The sequence below is a fragment of the Denticeps clupeoides genome, chromosome 1 (genome assembly GCF_900700375.1).
Source record: "Denticeps clupeoides chromosome 1, fDenClu1.1, whole genome shotgun sequence".
In the NCBI taxonomy this organism is placed as follows: Eukaryota; Metazoa; Chordata; class Actinopteri; order Clupeiformes; family Denticipitidae; genus Denticeps; species Denticeps clupeoides.
This window is the reverse complement of record NC_041707.1, coordinates 9597389-9613793: the sequence shown is the minus strand read 5'-3', so window position 1 is coordinate 9613793 and position 16405 is coordinate 9597389. Positions and strand designations below refer to the sequence as shown.

At 42.4% G+C, this 16405-nt stretch overlaps 1 protein-coding gene across 5 annotated transcripts in view; it reads left to right on the top strand.

Annotated features, from left to right (window-relative positions):
• The window catches only part of myo6b (myosin VIb), a 29838-nt gene that overhangs the window by 7325 nt on the left and 6108 nt on the right, over positions 1 to 16405 (top strand). Inside the window, exons 10-31 of one of the 5 annotated variants that reach the window (XM_028965136.1) lie at positions 628 to 708; positions 1417 to 1425; positions 2163 to 2343; positions 3250 to 3394; positions 4680 to 4837; positions 5207 to 5298; positions 5490 to 5562; positions 7019 to 7146; positions 7343 to 7438; positions 8657 to 8827; positions 9719 to 9757; positions 9843 to 9936; positions 10096 to 10226; positions 10327 to 10404; positions 10480 to 10609; positions 10711 to 10801; positions 10927 to 11077; positions 11693 to 11901; positions 12064 to 12142; positions 13258 to 13418; positions 13690 to 13722; positions 16239 to 16342. In XM_028965136.1, the coding sequence (XP_028820969.1) occupies positions 628 to 708; positions 1417 to 1425; positions 2163 to 2343; positions 3250 to 3394; positions 4680 to 4837; positions 5207 to 5298; positions 5490 to 5562; positions 7019 to 7146; positions 7343 to 7438; positions 8657 to 8827; positions 9719 to 9757; positions 9843 to 9936; positions 10096 to 10226; positions 10327 to 10404; positions 10480 to 10609; positions 10711 to 10801; positions 10927 to 11077; positions 11693 to 11901; positions 12064 to 12142; positions 13258 to 13418; positions 13690 to 13722; positions 16239 to 16342 (2434 nt within the window). Of the gene's footprint in view, positions 1 to 627; positions 709 to 1416; positions 1426 to 2162; positions 2344 to 3249; positions 3395 to 4679; positions 4838 to 5206; positions 5299 to 5489; positions 5563 to 7018; positions 7147 to 7342; positions 7439 to 8656; positions 8828 to 9086; positions 9245 to 9367; positions 9406 to 9718; positions 9759 to 9842; positions 9937 to 10095; positions 10227 to 10326; positions 10405 to 10479; positions 10610 to 10710; positions 10802 to 10926; positions 11078 to 11692; positions 11902 to 12063; positions 12143 to 13257; positions 13419 to 13689; positions 13723 to 16238; positions 16343 to 16405 lie in introns of those variants that run through there. The other 4 variants (XM_028965174.1, XM_028965192.1, XM_028965215.1 and 1 more) reach the window with 4 other exon arrangements.

The following is a 16405-nucleotide window of genomic DNA, read 5'->3' as shown; positions in this document are numbered from 1 at the left end:
AACCCATTTCAATCGTTGTCTTAAGGGCCTTACTTTGTCGGTTCTTTACAAGATTGAGCCTGTGTTATGCTCTCCATTGTACATAAACAGTACTCCCTACTCCCTATTCCTTAGTCAGGGAGCATCAATTACAGGAACGGTGCTTAAGAAAATTGCTTGATTGCAGCAACATTACCTGCTGCTGCTATTGTGAAAATCAGTGAAATCGCTGATTAAAAAATAACACAATACCAGACCATATATGCAACCTAATTTGCAAGCTAATTTTACTACAAATTTGGGCCATATCCTAATAATGTCACATCTAATTGAATAAGTTTCAGCTAACGAGGATTGACTAACTGCAGGTAGCTGTTTCAAAATTGCCACAAATGCAAATTTATTGCATGGTTAGGAAAATTCGTAATTTGATCGCAAAATTATTTATGATTTGTTATTAATTATGTTAAAAGACTAATACCTGCTTTTACTTGTGCACATATATACTTTGGGTTCAGATTTTTAATTTTCATAAATTTGTTCATTCTTCAGGTGTAAGTTTGAAAACGGCAAAATCTGCATTTAACCACTAGATGTCACATTTGCAATAGTATTTTGTTTAGCTTTAACTCTTCCTTTTTCCTTTAGTATTTGAACCGTGGCTGCACCCGATACTTTGCAAGTAACGACTCTGACAAGCAGATCATTCAAAACCGAAAAAGCCCTGAGGTACAGTCCCCTGTTTGGTGCAGCCACTCACTTGTTCACACATTTTCACAACTTCATTTAGTAAAAATGCTGCTGTTCAAATAAGGAAGATGATCATATCATGTATGAGGAGTATGTTTATTCCAGGGACTCCTCATCCCCTCAGTGTTCAATTAACATATTAACCCTGCTATTGAATGGGGAATCTGGATGCTTACATTATAACTTTATTAGACCATTTACAGGACCGTAGAACCTAATTTTCCTTAAATGCTTTCCCTTAGCGTGCCATATAAATCTAGGGTGGACAGGACCTGAGATCCTGTGCTCCAGCCCTCGTGTTTCTGCTGGTAGAATAATTCAACATACTTTAATCATGGCAAACCTGCAAATAATAATAATTATTTTGAATTGTAGAAGCTTTGGTGTTTGGCCCAGGTATGTTTGACATGTAGTACCCCATATCCACATTCTACATCAAGTAGAATTTGTCATGAGCTCAGGCTTTTGATAAATAATGTAATAATACAATGTGCTGTTGGAACAGTGTAAAAGCTTTTGTTAAAAATCAAAGCTCTGAATCCCACCTTATAAAACTTTATTAACTTCACTCCTCGCTGGTGTGCGGAATTTTAAGCTTAAATGTTTAGATCTATTTCTTTTTACATTATGCTTTAATCTATTGTTGTGTCTTCTTTTCACTTTTCTTTATTTTTCGTTATTTTGCAGGACAACGAGGTGATTATTTCTAGTCATTAGTTCCACATTTCACACTGCTCCCAAACCACTGTTCTTCATGTAAATGCTGGGTTCAGTATTTACATTTTCTTAGACTGGAGTGGGATGATTCTGCCATTGTGTGTGTGTGTGTGTGTGTGTGTGTGTGGGAGCGAGAGAGTGTGTGGTGTTTCACAATAAAATAAAATTCATGGTTTGCTGATTAAACCTTACCATTCAATGTCACAGTATGGTTTGCTGATGGATTATGGATTTAGATTTGGATTAGATTTCATCATACATTGCATACATGAACATACAATACAATCTTTTACGTTCCTTCATAAATACCATGCAAGTATCTGTTACCTGACTGCACACTAAATGATGGTGATGTTGTTTGTGTTACAGAAGGAACAATTTCATGACCAAAGCTAAATCAATGTTGTATGAATTGATAGTCCTACCAGACATTTATGTATATTAACAGATAAACTGGGGTATCACAGCAACATTAGCAATAGAAAGTTGTATATTATGATTAGATTTAGACAGATCGTATTGTGACATTCTTTTGACGTGCTTTTTATGGCATGGTTCTTTCTACTATAGATTTGTCTGTATCTCCTCTATCCAGAAGAATAAGCTTTTCTTCAGATTTAATGGGGGTTTGGGGTCTGAGTCACTAGCACACATTCTTTTACACTGCTTTGATAAAGTGCAATCTGAACTGATTTTTTGTTGTTGTAACTCTGTAGCACCTTAATGTTGGAGCCCTGAAAGACCCTCTACTCGACGACCAGGGTGACTTCAACAGGATGTGCACGGCCATGAAGAAGATCGGTCTGGATGACACAGAGAAGCTGAATTTGTTTCGGGTGGTGGCTGGAGTTCTCCACCTGGGCAACGTTGACTTTGAGGAGACCGGCAGTACCTCTGGTAACCAGGAGTTTTCCTTCTCCCTCTCTCCCCCCTTCCTGTTTCAGCAGCTCATACACTGGCATCAGCACCTCAGCGGAGCTTATTAGGAGCTCTTTCAAGTGTTGATCTGAATCAATTTTATTTCCTGGTGGGGAGTCATGCCACCTACCTGCCAAATACCTGCCCTACTTTATAACTGAATCAAACATCAGCCTGAATTATTCTTTCTATTTATTCAGGTCTTTCAGGCAAGATGCTCAATGAAGAGTGTCTCACTCTTCTATTAGGTACAGGACAGATATTTTTTGGGATAGATTCATGTTGTTCCTTTTAGGGTACATGATTTGGGGATAGATACATCATTGTTCTTCAGAAGGGTACATAGTGATACTTCCATTTCTCTCTGTATACAGTAATCACAAGCGCATCCAGTAATCACATTTAAATTAAAAATGAAATGTCTACTAGGGGTGGGAGCCGTGTTGTTTTTATTGAATATGGCTGTCATCCACAAGAGCTTGGCACCTTCTGTGGTACCATGGTGTCCCTGAACACTGTGTTGTTCCATGGGGGTCAAATCTGTAATTTGGCCTCCACTAAATGGAATATGAGCACATCCCAATTACATCCCAATTCAATACTTTGCCCTCAATGGATTGAATATGAAACAAACATTAGGGCATTTTCTAACACTCACTTTAATTAAAATTGAATTGAACAATCCACAAAATGCTAATAAAGACAAAAGACATGGTCTGGCCTTATTTCTCATAGGTCTCCACTTCATTTATTTGTCTTTTTCAAATTGAGTGTGTAATTGTAGTTGTGCTGCAAAATGCACACATGACCGAATAATCCGTAACTGTTCCAGACGGCACCATTCTTGACTGAAGCCATAATGATGTAACCACTCCGCTGTGTCAGGTGGCTGTGTCCTGAAGAACCAGTCCAGTCAGACCCTTGAGCACTGCGCCGAGTTGCTGGGCCTGGACCAGGACGACCTGAGGGTCAGCCTCACCACCAGGGTCATGCTCACAACAGCAGGGGGTGCCAAAGGCACAGTGATCAAGTAAGTGTCCGGCGCCGAGGCCTCTGGTGAATCTCAGAGGGCTAGCATCCCTGGAGCTGTAGTGCGTTTCTAGCTTGTTGCGGCCCCAATTTATTACTGACAGTGTTCAAGACTGCCGGTTTAATGTGGTGGAAAGTGTGACAGTAATCTGTGCAGATCGGTTTTATTGACATATTCTGGATATACGAATTACATGTATATTCATTGTGTGTGTATTTGTGTATGTGTTTGGGTGTCTGTGTGTGTGTGTGTATATATTATATATAATATGCTTACTTTTCATTGCCCTCAGTCCAGCATGTAACATGTAATGTGAGCCTTGCAACTAACGAAAGCCTGGCAAATAATCAAAATACTGCTACATCACAGAAATTATTAATAAAGGTTTTATTATAGCAAACAAGTATACCTGGGATTGAGTCATGGGCTGGGAAAAATAAAAAACTGGGCAATTTGAGCAATTTGTATAAAGCATAATGTAAAAAGATCTGTTTCTTCATTGATTAAGGTCGCTCTATGAAAAGAAAACTAAAAGAATTTGAGTAAATCGAAGTAAACTTCAGCAGCCAACTGTAAAGTGTTGCTGTTTGTGCTCTGTGGAAGGACCTTAAGCACCCCATGATGGACTGAAGGTGCAGATAATTTACAGGAGTTCCCTGCTTCATTCATAGCGTGGCAATATGTGTTACATCTTAGTGTGTTAAAGTGATAGGGAAAAGCTTGGCAGATGAATATTTCATCAGGCACAGATGCTGGGCTGGGAGAGTTTTAGCTGCATGAATAATGGATGCTGGTTGAGGGAAGCCTGATGTCATTGGGACAGGGTGAGAAGAGCCTTGTGCCAAAGCCGGGGAAGCGCCCCGGCGATGTCTTGTTTGCCTGGGAACAGATGCGGCAGCATAAAAAGTCATCTCCTCACTGCACTGCAGACAATGCGGTCACATCAGTGCCGTAACGCGACCCATTAATTAGATTGCCGAGGCAAGCCGCAAAGCCTGGTTTTAAGCTAAATGCTCTTCTCTCGTTTCTATTTGTCTGTCCATTAAGAGTTTGAGCTTCTTTAGCACAAGTGATTATGTTTTAAAAATCTTTTGATCGTGCTGCGTCACTGCATCCCCTGCATTTGGCTTGACTTTATAATTTAAACAGTAATTAAAACTGTATGGGTGTGGGAAATGTTAAAAATAAGGGCATGGTGCATATAGCACAGGCAACAAAAGACTTAAAGAAGACAAATTTTTTAAAATATGCCAGTTTTCAAGTCCCCGGTCCCCTCTTCTTCCAGAGTCCCTCTGAAGGTGGAGCAGGCAAACAATGCCCGCGATGCCCTGGCCAAGGCCATTTACAGCCGACTCTTCGATCATGTGGTTAAAAGAGTCAACCAGTGCTTTCCCTTCGAGATGTCCTCTACCTTCATCGGAGTTCTGGATATCGCTGGGTTCGGTCAGTTGCTTTTGGAACATGGCTAGACCATTCACCAGAATGTCAAATCAAATGGCATAAAAATGGCATTAAAAATTAGGGCACAGCTGCACCTCAGCTAAATACATCAATAAGGGGGTTCGTAGTAGCAGAAATAGAAATTTCGCAGATTTTATTTTTTACACTTAAATTCCTTAGCATAATCTATATCATTATCATAAATGATGACACCATTTTTACAGAATTTTGCTCAGGTGTACTGGAAACCAACCAGATTTCTTAAGATCTAGCTAAGGTCATTGACATGCTGGGCAGAACTTTATAAAAACACCTATTTACTGTGTTAGATGCAATTTAATCTGCCTCTCCTCTCAAAAACGTGCCTTCCAGAGTATTTTGAACACAACAGCTTCGAGCAGTTCTGCATCAACTACTGTAATGAGAAACTTCAGCAGTTCTTCAACGAGCGCATCCTGAAAGAGGTACGGCCGCCTCCGCAGACAGCGATGCACATCACGCCTGACAAGAGCTTCATTACTTCTCGGCAGGAGACCGTGTGATTCTGCCATTATCCCCTTTGATCCACCCTGTTCGGCAGTCCACGCTCCTTTATGTTTGGGGCGTCTTCAGTGGAGAACATGCGCGTTTCTGACACTGTGCTCTTTCATTGCAGGAACAAGAGCTATACCAGAAGGAGGGGCTGGGTGTGAACGAAGTTCGCTATGTGGACAACCAGGACTGCATAGGTCAGCCAGCAGTGTTGCCTCAGCTTTGATTTGCTTTCAGTTTTATGGGAAATGAATAATCATTTCTTTATGTATTTATAGATTCCAGCATGTTTTAATTTTTAAAAGTTTTTTTTTATTATGTGTTCTGTGACCTATGTTACGAGCCAGTCTAGGGGTACGGTCCACAACAAAAGAAAAGACAAAAACTTAGGATGAAATAGAGAAATCTAACAAGTATTTTATTAACAAATAAACAAAGAAGAAATACATACGAAATGAATTACAACAAATAACGACAAACAAAACGGGAAAACAGAGAAAAACAAACACCGTCAAGCGGGCAGACACAAGTTGCGTCGCTTTCTAGGGGAAGCGCAGGGGAAACCAGAAGTGATGCAATCGGGAAATGCTAGGGAGGTGGGTGGGGTGGATGGCACGGCAAGCACAGCCCCGTAAAAGTAAACTGGACATAACACCTAGAACAAGGTTCTGTTATTTATTTATTTATTTATTTAAGGCCAAGTCCACCTACAGTTTTGGGACTTTTAAGACATATGACATACTTGAACAATTACCTGACTAGTAGTTATAGTGGCCAGCCAGCTCTTTTGAAAGAAAAGAGTTCCCACACACCAGTAATTTGGTTCAGTGCAGTTACACACATTCAGTTCTATATCTGCATATTGTAGAGAATTGATATGATAAGCTACTTGGGCTATGGTGCCACAAGACAACCTTGCAGTGTTCCAGAGGGAATGCAGTCCTCCCTTAATGCACAAATCTGAATAGTGTCTTGATGTCACCCGTAGATGCAGTAGATACAGTTTGACAGTTTTGTTTCAAAAGTACACAAGTACACCAGCTGGGGGCCATAACCACAAACTTCTTCCTGCAAGATTAAAATGCATGCGGAAAGAGAGGGCACCTTCACTCTGCAGAGAAAGTGCATTACATCGAGCTGCTCTCTAGAGACCAACAAAAGTAGCAAAAAAGTTGTGTGCTTGCAGTGCGTCAGGGCTGCACAGACTCTAGCCTGGAGGAGAAATGTCAGACACCTCATCAACGGAGAGCCGGGATAAGGCAGAATTTATTTGTACAGCCTAAAGCCTGACGAGAGATAGAGCTGCCCTTGGATTGGCCCCCAATTTCTGCCGGGCCCTGGATATCCTTTGTCCTCACTGTGTTTGTGTGCCTTTGTGTATGTGTGTGTTTACCTCCGGACACCAATACCGATAGGCCTGTGCTTGGGATTAGCTTCCAATTAATAAATGAGCAGAACAGTCTTTTTGGAAGTTCTGCCTCTTAAGGTCCCCTCAGTAGAAGGGATGGTCATTTTAATAATGCAGTGCTACCAATTTGGGATGAGCAAACAGGTTATGCACCCCATAATCGGCCTCCAGAATCATTTCTATAAATCTGTTGTCATGTTTTCCCCTGGCTGACTGGACCACATTACTCTTTTCCTGTTCCGCAGACCTGGTGGAGGCCAAGCTGGTTGGCGTACTGGACATTCTGGACGAGGAGAACCGCCTGCCTCAGCCCAGCGACCAGCACTTTGCAGAGGCCGTGCACAGCAAGCACAAAGACCACTTCCGACTGACGGTGAGTCGACTGTCCTAATTCCACAAACTTTGCTCCTCAGTCTTACTAACTGAACAAAGGAAGTCAACATTACCTTGGCATGATGGACTAGATGACAGCCAAGGCAAGAAAAGTGATTTAGCTTATAAATGGCTGATTGAAAATGACATTTTTGGAGGAAGACATGTTTTTTATTTAGTATTCCTTTGAATGTAAGGTCCCCAGAAAATCAAAGCTGGCAGTGCACAGGAACCTGAGAGATGATGAGGGCTTCATCATCAGACATTTTGCTGGAGCTGTGTGCTACGAAACGGTAAATCTCCTGTTCAAATAAAATGACACACCTTGGCTTTAAAACTGTTTTAATATACACAATTTCATATCCAAAATGTACAAGGTGACCTGCAATACCAGAATCATATTGTCTCTATTTCAGAGGATTTTGTTTCATATTTTGTGACTGACACAGTCTAGTCTGTTTTGAAAGTGAAGTGCCGCACAGCACACGGTGACACGACAATCACAGTGCAGGACAACCTATCACAGTGGTGAGCAGTGGGCAGCCATGACAGGCGCCCGGGGAGCAGTGTGTGGGGATGGTGCTTTGCTCAGTGGCACCTCGGTGGCTTTGGTGGATCGGGATTCAAACCGGCAACCTTCTGATTATGGGGGCACTTCCCTAACCGCTAGAACCTGTGCTTATTCAGGCTTCATAAGAATGATTAAAATCATAAGATCTAAATTTAAAATTTAAATAAATGCATTACCATTTATCTATGTTCTTATCTACAATTAAGTGATGAATTCTGGAGAAATTAGGACAAAAAAGTTCTTGGTTCAGCATACTTCCCTTCTATGAGGATTACTGTAAATTGCGTAAACCAGGGTTCTTCAACATAAGGCCTTCATTCCAGGTACTGCTGATATGCCTGCCTTCCTCTACATTTGCATCAGGTGTGAAACCTCTGTGGCCAGTCAGAATCAGTAACTACCTAGGAAACCTGAAAACAAGGCCTGGATTTGGTTTCAAGGTCCAGAGTTGAAGATCCCTGTGTTTGGTATTCAGAAGTGTGGGTTCTATTTCAGCACCAAGCAAATAGATAATATATGAAGATTCTGCATTATACATTAAATGCTTTTAGTTGGTGTCTTCCCTTTATTTCTTTATTTTTTTTTCAATAAGTTACACAAGTGTAGCACAGGGTGTTGTCTTCTCTGGTGTTTTTCCACTTCCCTCCGTTCTCTATACTTGCAATACCCCTTGTATGGACATCACAACCTCTAGCAAACCAGACATGGAGATAGATTGGAGCATTATGATTGGTTACATATATAGCACTGACAAGAGAATCCCCTCAAGGTCACATTTATTACATGCAGGTTGGAGCTAATGTAAATGCTATTATGCTATTTTTACCATTGAGTAGTTATCAAACACTGGTTGGTAGGTTTAATGATTCTAAATGAATGGCAGTCAGTATCTGGCTGATTTAATTGTCTTTATAATGTGCTGCCTGTGGTTTATGTATAGACCCAGTTCGTGGAGAAGAATAACGACGCCCTCCACATGTCCTTGGAGTGTCTCGTATGCGAGTCAAAGGACAAGTTTGTGAAGGATCTCTTTGAAAGCTTGAACAACTCTAAAGACTCGAAGCAGAAGGCGGGGAAGCTGAGCTTCATCAGTGTTGGGAACAAATTCAAGGTGAGACGTGTCAGCTCTTTAACCTGCTTGTTCATTTCATTAAGCAACACAGGTAAGATTTGCTGAGTCTTCAGAGCCGGGCAGATATCAAAGCGAAGGGTGCACTCGGAGGGCACATGCTCCTGAATTTCTGCTGGAAATAATTTACATTTGTAATCTTCCTGTATGAGAGATTTTGACCTCTGAGCCGATCTTTTGAGATCTAATTCCTCTGCTTCCTCTTCTCTTCCTGTTTTCCTCTCCCCCCCTGCTCTTGTAGACTTCCTCCTGTCTTGTGAACTTTTTCCTTGAGACATGCTCGAGACAGCCAGCATCAGTGCTCTAGAGAGGGGGAGGGATAAAGGAGTGAACAGGCAGAAGTTGTTAGGGATTAAAGGTGTTGGTGAAGAGGCGTAAAGACTGAGCCTGGGCCAGAAGGTAACCAGCTGGTCAAGCTTCTACTCCACTGCGCTAGTCCTGCCACCCAAAGAGTCCTTCCACCTCTGACCCGCTCCTGTCTGCTCTCTCTCTCTCTGTGTGTGTGTGTTTTTGTGACTGCAGAGTGCAGAAGGGCTCTGCCAAATAAAGCCCAGCCAGAGGTGTTTAATATTTTTAATTCATTTAAAATACATTTACATTTAGTTTGTTCATTCATTCATTCCTTATTTGGTTAACTCTGATCATTCTGATCATCTGAAACCATATATAATGCCTAATGATTTTTAGCAGCTAATGACTATTAAAAAACAAAACATTCATATCTCATATGCTGTTTTGTCACAGCACTTCACTTTAAAAAGCTCCCCCCATATGCATGATAGCATGGCACTCCCTTTTTTGCTTGATTGTTTATTATCCAGTATGCTTAATATAAGCCCATCGTCTAACACACATCTTCTGTGATTAATGCAGACCCAGCTGAACCTGCTCTTAGAGAAGCTGTGCAGCACAGTGAGTACTGTCTTTCATCTACTGCCAGGGAGGGCGTCCGTCAGTGCTGTGTGTGGCAGTGTGTTTTTTTTGTTTTTTTTTATAGGGCTCCAGCTTCATCCGTTGTATAAAGCCCAACTTGAAGATGGTGAGCCACCAATTCGAAGGAGCCCAGATCCTGTCTCAGCTGCAGTGTTCTGGTAGGCCTGATAAAGACCACTTCCAGGACACAAGCTTTAATGATCAAGTACATAGTGTACTTTTCAAAAAGCATTTAATGCTTACATTGAATTTTGAAAGTAGCTGACTGCAAAGAGTGAAAAGTGAAAACTTGTCTTGTGTTTCTCTTTTCCCATCAGGCATGGTTTCAGTCCTAGACTTGATGCAGGGTGGCTTTCCATCCCGAGCCCCATTCCACGAGCTTTACAACATGTACAAACAGTACATGCCTTCCAAACTCACCCGGCTAGACCCACGGCTCTTTTGCAAGGTTTGCTTCGGCATCAACTGGGCCCAGCTCTGGTCTGGCATTGTTATAAATCTGACTGATCTTGGCCCAGCTCTCATCCAGCTCTTCCCCACTTTTACAGGCTTTATTTAAAGCTTTAGGGCTGAATGAAAATGATTACAAGTTTGGACTTACCAGAGTTTTTTTCCGGCCTGGGAAGGTAAAAAAAATTCTGCATGTTATATGTTGCATAGCATCTGAACAGATGAACATTAATTTGTGCACCTCTTCCCAGTTTGCAGAGTTTGACCAAATCATGAAGTCTGACCCAGATCACCTGGCTGAATTGGTAAAACGGGTCAACAAGTGGCTGATCTGTAGCCGCTGGAAGAAGGTCCAGTGGTGTGCCCTCTCAGTCATCAAATGTATGTAATGATCCACTCGTTTGCATTTACTTTCTTTGTCATTTAATGAGTTGCACCACCTCCACTCTTTGGGTTTGTTTTTTTCCCCCTTGCCTCATCAGTAAGGAATAAGATGAGCTACAGGGCCATGGCTTGCATTAAGATTCAGAAGACAGTACGAATGTGGCTATGCAAGAGGAGACACAAGCCTCGGTGGGTGATCACGCTCCATCATGTCACAGAATTTACTCCTTGGCTCTGGGCATATGCTGTTTGAATTTCATTTTAGTTGCTTTGGTTGTTATAAACTTATAACATGTTTGACATTTGTGCTGCAGCATTGATGGCTTGGTGAAGGTGAAGAACCTGAAGACGACACTAGAGAAATTCAACGAGGTGGTGAGCGGGCTGAAGGAAGGCAAACAGGAAATGAGCAAGCAGATCGAAGAGCTCCGCACCAACGTAGATGCGCTGATGGCGAAGATCAAGGTGCCTGCCTATTATTTTTCACTGCATTGCCAGACATTGCTTGTTTTTACTCTAAATAAAATGCTATTTCTATAGCCGTTTCCAAGATTTTTCCCCCCACACTTCCCCTCTTTTATACACCTTCACTGTTTGTTTGTTATTGACATTCATTGTTTGCCTTCTTGTCTTTTGATAGTGGGATTTATTCCTTACACTCGAGCACACCTCACCCAGCTAAATGAGGTCTCGGTAGCTTGCCGCCCGCCTGCCCCTGCACTGCAGTTCCCCTCTCTGCATAGTATCTGCTCCCTGATTAGCATTGTATAATGGGTTTCTTGCCACGGTAACGCTGTTCCCTGCATTCTCGTGCGCTTCCCATTCAGCAGCAACTGTCATTCAATGGAAATGCCTGCCTTGTTTTTGCTCTTCCTGATGGCATGTATGAATTCTGGGCAGTTATTACACTTGAAGAAATAGGAACGTGTACTTTCCTGGTAACCATAGCCATTGACCATTGTAAATAGCTAGAGGGACGTGCTGGAAATTGGAGTCAGAAAGCACCCCCCGGTAGCAGTGAAATGGAGACCAGGGCAGCTGAATTTTAAGATTGCTTTCTGTTTTTGTGTGTCTGTGTAGACCACAGTGATGAGCCGCAGCGAGATCGAGCGAGAGTTTGAGGTCCTGGTGAAGCGCTCCGAGCACCTCCTGTCCTCCATGCAGAAGAAGAAACAAGAGGAAGAAGAGATGGAGAGGCTGCATCACATCCAGGAGGAGATGGAGAGGGAGAGGAAGAGGCGCGAGGAGGAAGAACGACTTCGCAAGCAGGAGGAGGAAGATCGACGCCTGTGAGTCACTTGTTGGTGTCTACTGTCTGTAGGAAGACCCATATGAACATCTTCCAGTTCTAGTTCATCAATCATAAACTTACTTTGAACATTTGTGTATTTAACTTTTACATTTGAGTGAACTTTTGATGTTCTTATAATCTGTCTATTGCTGTGTTATAGGAAGTCTGAAATGGAACAGAAGAGGAAACAGGAAGAGGAGGAGAGAAAGAAGAGGGAGGATGAGGACCGCATCCTACAGGTGTGTTTTCAGAATCATCCCACCCTGCATCTAATGTCCCAGACTCATGCAGGCATGATTAGGAATGATTAGGAATTTTTATTTTTACTGTTCCAATACTGTTAATTTTTAATACCTGTCAATCACAACAAAGCTAGTTAATGCACATCACAGACTCACCAAGTACCACCGCTAACTGATGTGACACCCCAAATACCACTAGAGGGAGCAGGAGTGCCAGATTTTGAGAAATACACAGAGGTTCTACACTAAAGCCCAATAAAAATGTCACAGAGATCTGCAACCATCTAGACTTTAGTCCATCTTTAATGTATAAGTTGTGTGCAGTATTGAAATGACCATAAAAAGTTGCCCCAACCCAACAATAACTGACCATGGTTTATACAGATATACTGACAGCCCATATTTAAGGTTCCTCTCTCCTCGGTGTGGAGAATGGTCCAAGGATGGATTCCTTTCCCAGTACACCCCTGATGGATACTTTAATGACTACACTCTGTATCTGCCTGAACTTGGCCTGGACCTGCAAGCTTATTTATCACCACCCTCCCCCCTCCTGATGGGCCTAGATTACAGTGTTCCTGCTGAGCGAAAGTCCTTCCTTCCATGGTCTCCTGTGACGATATTGTGGGAGCGGCAGAGTCGTTTTTTCCCCCTGCTCCATGTCCTTGATGGATCGCTCCTGTCCTGAATGTCCTTCCTGGACATCCCTAAACCAGCTGCCTCTCACCCTCCATCCTTTTCCCTCTTTTACTTTTTCCACAACCCACTAGTTTTTTTTTACTTCATTGTGCTTGTCCTGCTTTGTTAAAGTCTTCCGGTTCAGGTCACATTTTTGGCAAGTTGTGTTCTTTTCACAGTCTAATTAAACATATCCTTCTGACACATCGGACCCTTGAGGCACACCAGTAGGCTGTATATCGCTGTGCCAGGCTGTGTTTTTTGCCCAGTAATCAAGCAAGCAGAGGACAAACTCATTAGCTGTGGCACAAACTCAATCAAGCGCCTGATCAGGCTTTTTTTTAACACAGCTGTACTAGATGGTGATGGTTGCTGTTCTACATCACTGGAAGACAAAAACATTGTCAAAGTGAGTTGTTGTAACACTACTGCAGGTTGAGTTGGATATACAGTTGGCTCTGGAACGGGAGGAGCAGGTGCAGCGGCAGGCTGTTCTTGAGCAGGAACGGCGGGACCGGGAGCTGGCCCTGAGAATCGCCCAGAGCGAGGCAGAACTCATCCAGGAGGAAGGCCAAGCAGACCCCAGCCTGCGCAGGTATGCTAGGTTCCCCCAGGATGCACAGTCTCACCTACCATACAGGCGTGGAGGTGCAGGTCGTGTACCTCGGGTGGTAGTAGCCTAGTGGGTAACACACTCTCCTATGAACCAGAAGACTCAGGTTCAAACCTCACTTACTACCATTGTGTCCCTGAGCAAGACACTTAGCCATGGGTGTCTCCAGGGGGACTGTCCCTGTAACTAGTGGTTGTAAGTTTGATATATGCCATAAATGTACATGTAAACTTCTTCCCTCTGTTCTCTCCAGCTATGGTTCCACAGGTGTTTCATCTTCGGAAATGTAAGACATAGACATAGTTCCCTAAACTAGTACAATTGCTCCCTTCTAACACCCCCTCACCGACCCCTAAGACATTTACCAACTCCCTCACCCCTTTTGTTTCTTAATCTTCCAGCCAAATCTTTTACCAGCCTAGATAGAGGATTGCACTCACATTGCAAGGCCATAATAAACAATGGTCTAATTCCTTATTTGATGCTAACCTAAATACTCCTAATTCGCTCTGGAATCAGTCCTTCATTGTATTATGTGCTCTCAAATTAGGATGGTGCCGGGGATCATGTTGTTCTCCATTTGGTTCCAGAACAAGCAGCAAACAGTTAGCTAACTTTTCTAAGAAGCATTCTCCAGATTGCTGTTATCCTGGATTTGATTTGTGCAGTTTTTTGTGGATCTATTGGGTTACATAACCCGTTTTTCCACAGCTCACTGCAGTATAATAGACTTTCAATGTGTTTGAAACATTTTCACCAACATGTTATTCATATAATAAAGATTTTAAACCATTTACATAAAGTAGCTTTTGCAACACTACAAGAAGGCTTGATCAAAGCTGTAGATATCCTTACTAATATAACCAGCCTTAACATGTTAGTGTACAGCAGAATATAACTTTTTCATATTTTTATGAAAAAGTCTATTTGATCTACATATGTGTAAAGTGTGAATGAGTTGAAGAGCAGTGCTGTGCCAAGACCTGGTAAACAGCAGTTGGCGCCTCTGTCCATCAACCATCACTGTGAGCAGAGGTGTGTCAGTATTTCCCAGCAGTCACTCCTGTGCCTGGGCGTTTGTCAGCTATGTGTGTAACGCCGCTGCTCACAGGTTTCCGGCCTGAGTCATGACACCTGCCAGAGTGGTTTAATCAGGCGCTCAGTTATTTAATGACTTATAGGGCTGGGATACGCTTAAGCTGCTTTTCTTTTCACAGCTGTCATAGTCGCTGGTGTCAAAGTGCTGGGAATTAAAGTCAGGCTCAGTGACTCTTTACGGTTGCCATAATTTCACTTTTAGAGCTAGTTGTCTGGCTGATCCTTTTTATAGTCACAGATGCTGGTGGACTTATTATCGACAATCAAACAGAAAAAAAGGATCCTAATCATGCAGATGGAATGATTATCACCATTCGTACTATTACTACAACTATACTGCCAATTAAACCAGATATATGAATAAATAACGAAAACAAATCGGTTCAGAATCAAATTTGATTGGCTTAGGTGTCTCAAGAGAGCAGGAGGTTGGCACTGCCATGATCCCAAGGCTGGCATGAGTGAAAAAGCTGGATAAAGCTCAAAGAGCATTCACGTGCCTTACTGTACTGGTCTTTTTGTCCGTTTTTGAGATCAAGCCGCCAGAAACACAACACAGTCGAGAGATACACAATGAAATTTCCACAGAGGTGGCGATGCAGTATGTGGGTTATGTGGGTTCTCATATCACCTCAATTACTTGTTTCATAATACAGATAAGTATTATGCTTTATTGTAATATATACTGCAACTATTCTCTGGTTATTAAAAAGTATGCAGGAAGCACCCAATGTCAATTTAATTGGCCCTAGAGTTTTGGTAGAGCATATCGTATTTTTTACCCTACACGTTTGGGAATAGAAACAAAGACAGTTATATTTCTTCTTTTTGCAGTGTTCTTGTGAAAGTGGGGCACTATAAAAAAAACATTTACTGTTTCTTTTTCCACATGAGTTCCCAGTCCTATTCCTTGACAGAATGGGCTATGCTTCCAACCTGGACGTGCATTATTAGGTTCACCTAATAATGAAATCAGTTTTGTTTCAGATCATGTTTTTTAATGTCTGTATTTGCAGATATGCCTTGCTGACTTTTTAATAATAACCCACATTCCTGGAAAACAGTTTTATTATTCCTGGAGGAAGCTTTATACCATGGGTCGCCAACCCTGGTCCTGGAGGGCACCAGTCCTGCACAGCTTAGATATTTCCATGTTCCACCACACCTCATTCAAATCAAGAACTGGGTGATATTGAGTACAGAGGTTGAATCTGGTGCTGCAAGTGATAAGTAAAGTGAAAGAGAATGATTGTCACAGCACACGGTGCACACAACAAAATGTGTCCTCTGCATTTAACCCACCACCTTAGTAAGCAGTGGGCAGACATGAAAGGCACACAGGGAGCTGTGTACGGGGACGGTACTTTGCTTCGTGGCACCTTGGTGGTTCGGGATTCAAACCGGCAACCTTCTGATAACGGGTCTGCTTCTTTACCCGCTAGGCACCACTGCACCACCACTGGCCACTAAATGAAGGTAAACACAAAAATGTGCAGGACAAGTGCCCTCCAGGACTAGGGTTGGTGAACTCTGCTTTAGACTAATAAATTTAGGGTTTAGTTACTCAAAGCGTTTGAAGAATCCTGTATATGTTATCAGACCAAGTTGAACGTTTCTTGTTTTTCTTGCATTAAAGTCAAACACACACACTCACACACTCATTTAACTTCTCCCATGGAGCTAAATTTCTTTATTCAACACCAGGGGTGTACAAGTGCAGGCGAGCAAGGCAGCTGCCGGTGGCAAAAAGTACGACCTCAGCAAGTGGAAATACGCCGAGCTACGGGATGCCATCAACACCTCCTGCGGTAAGAACTCGCTGAACTGTCACCAGGCCTTTCAGATCTAAAAATGAAGGGTGAGCTGAATAA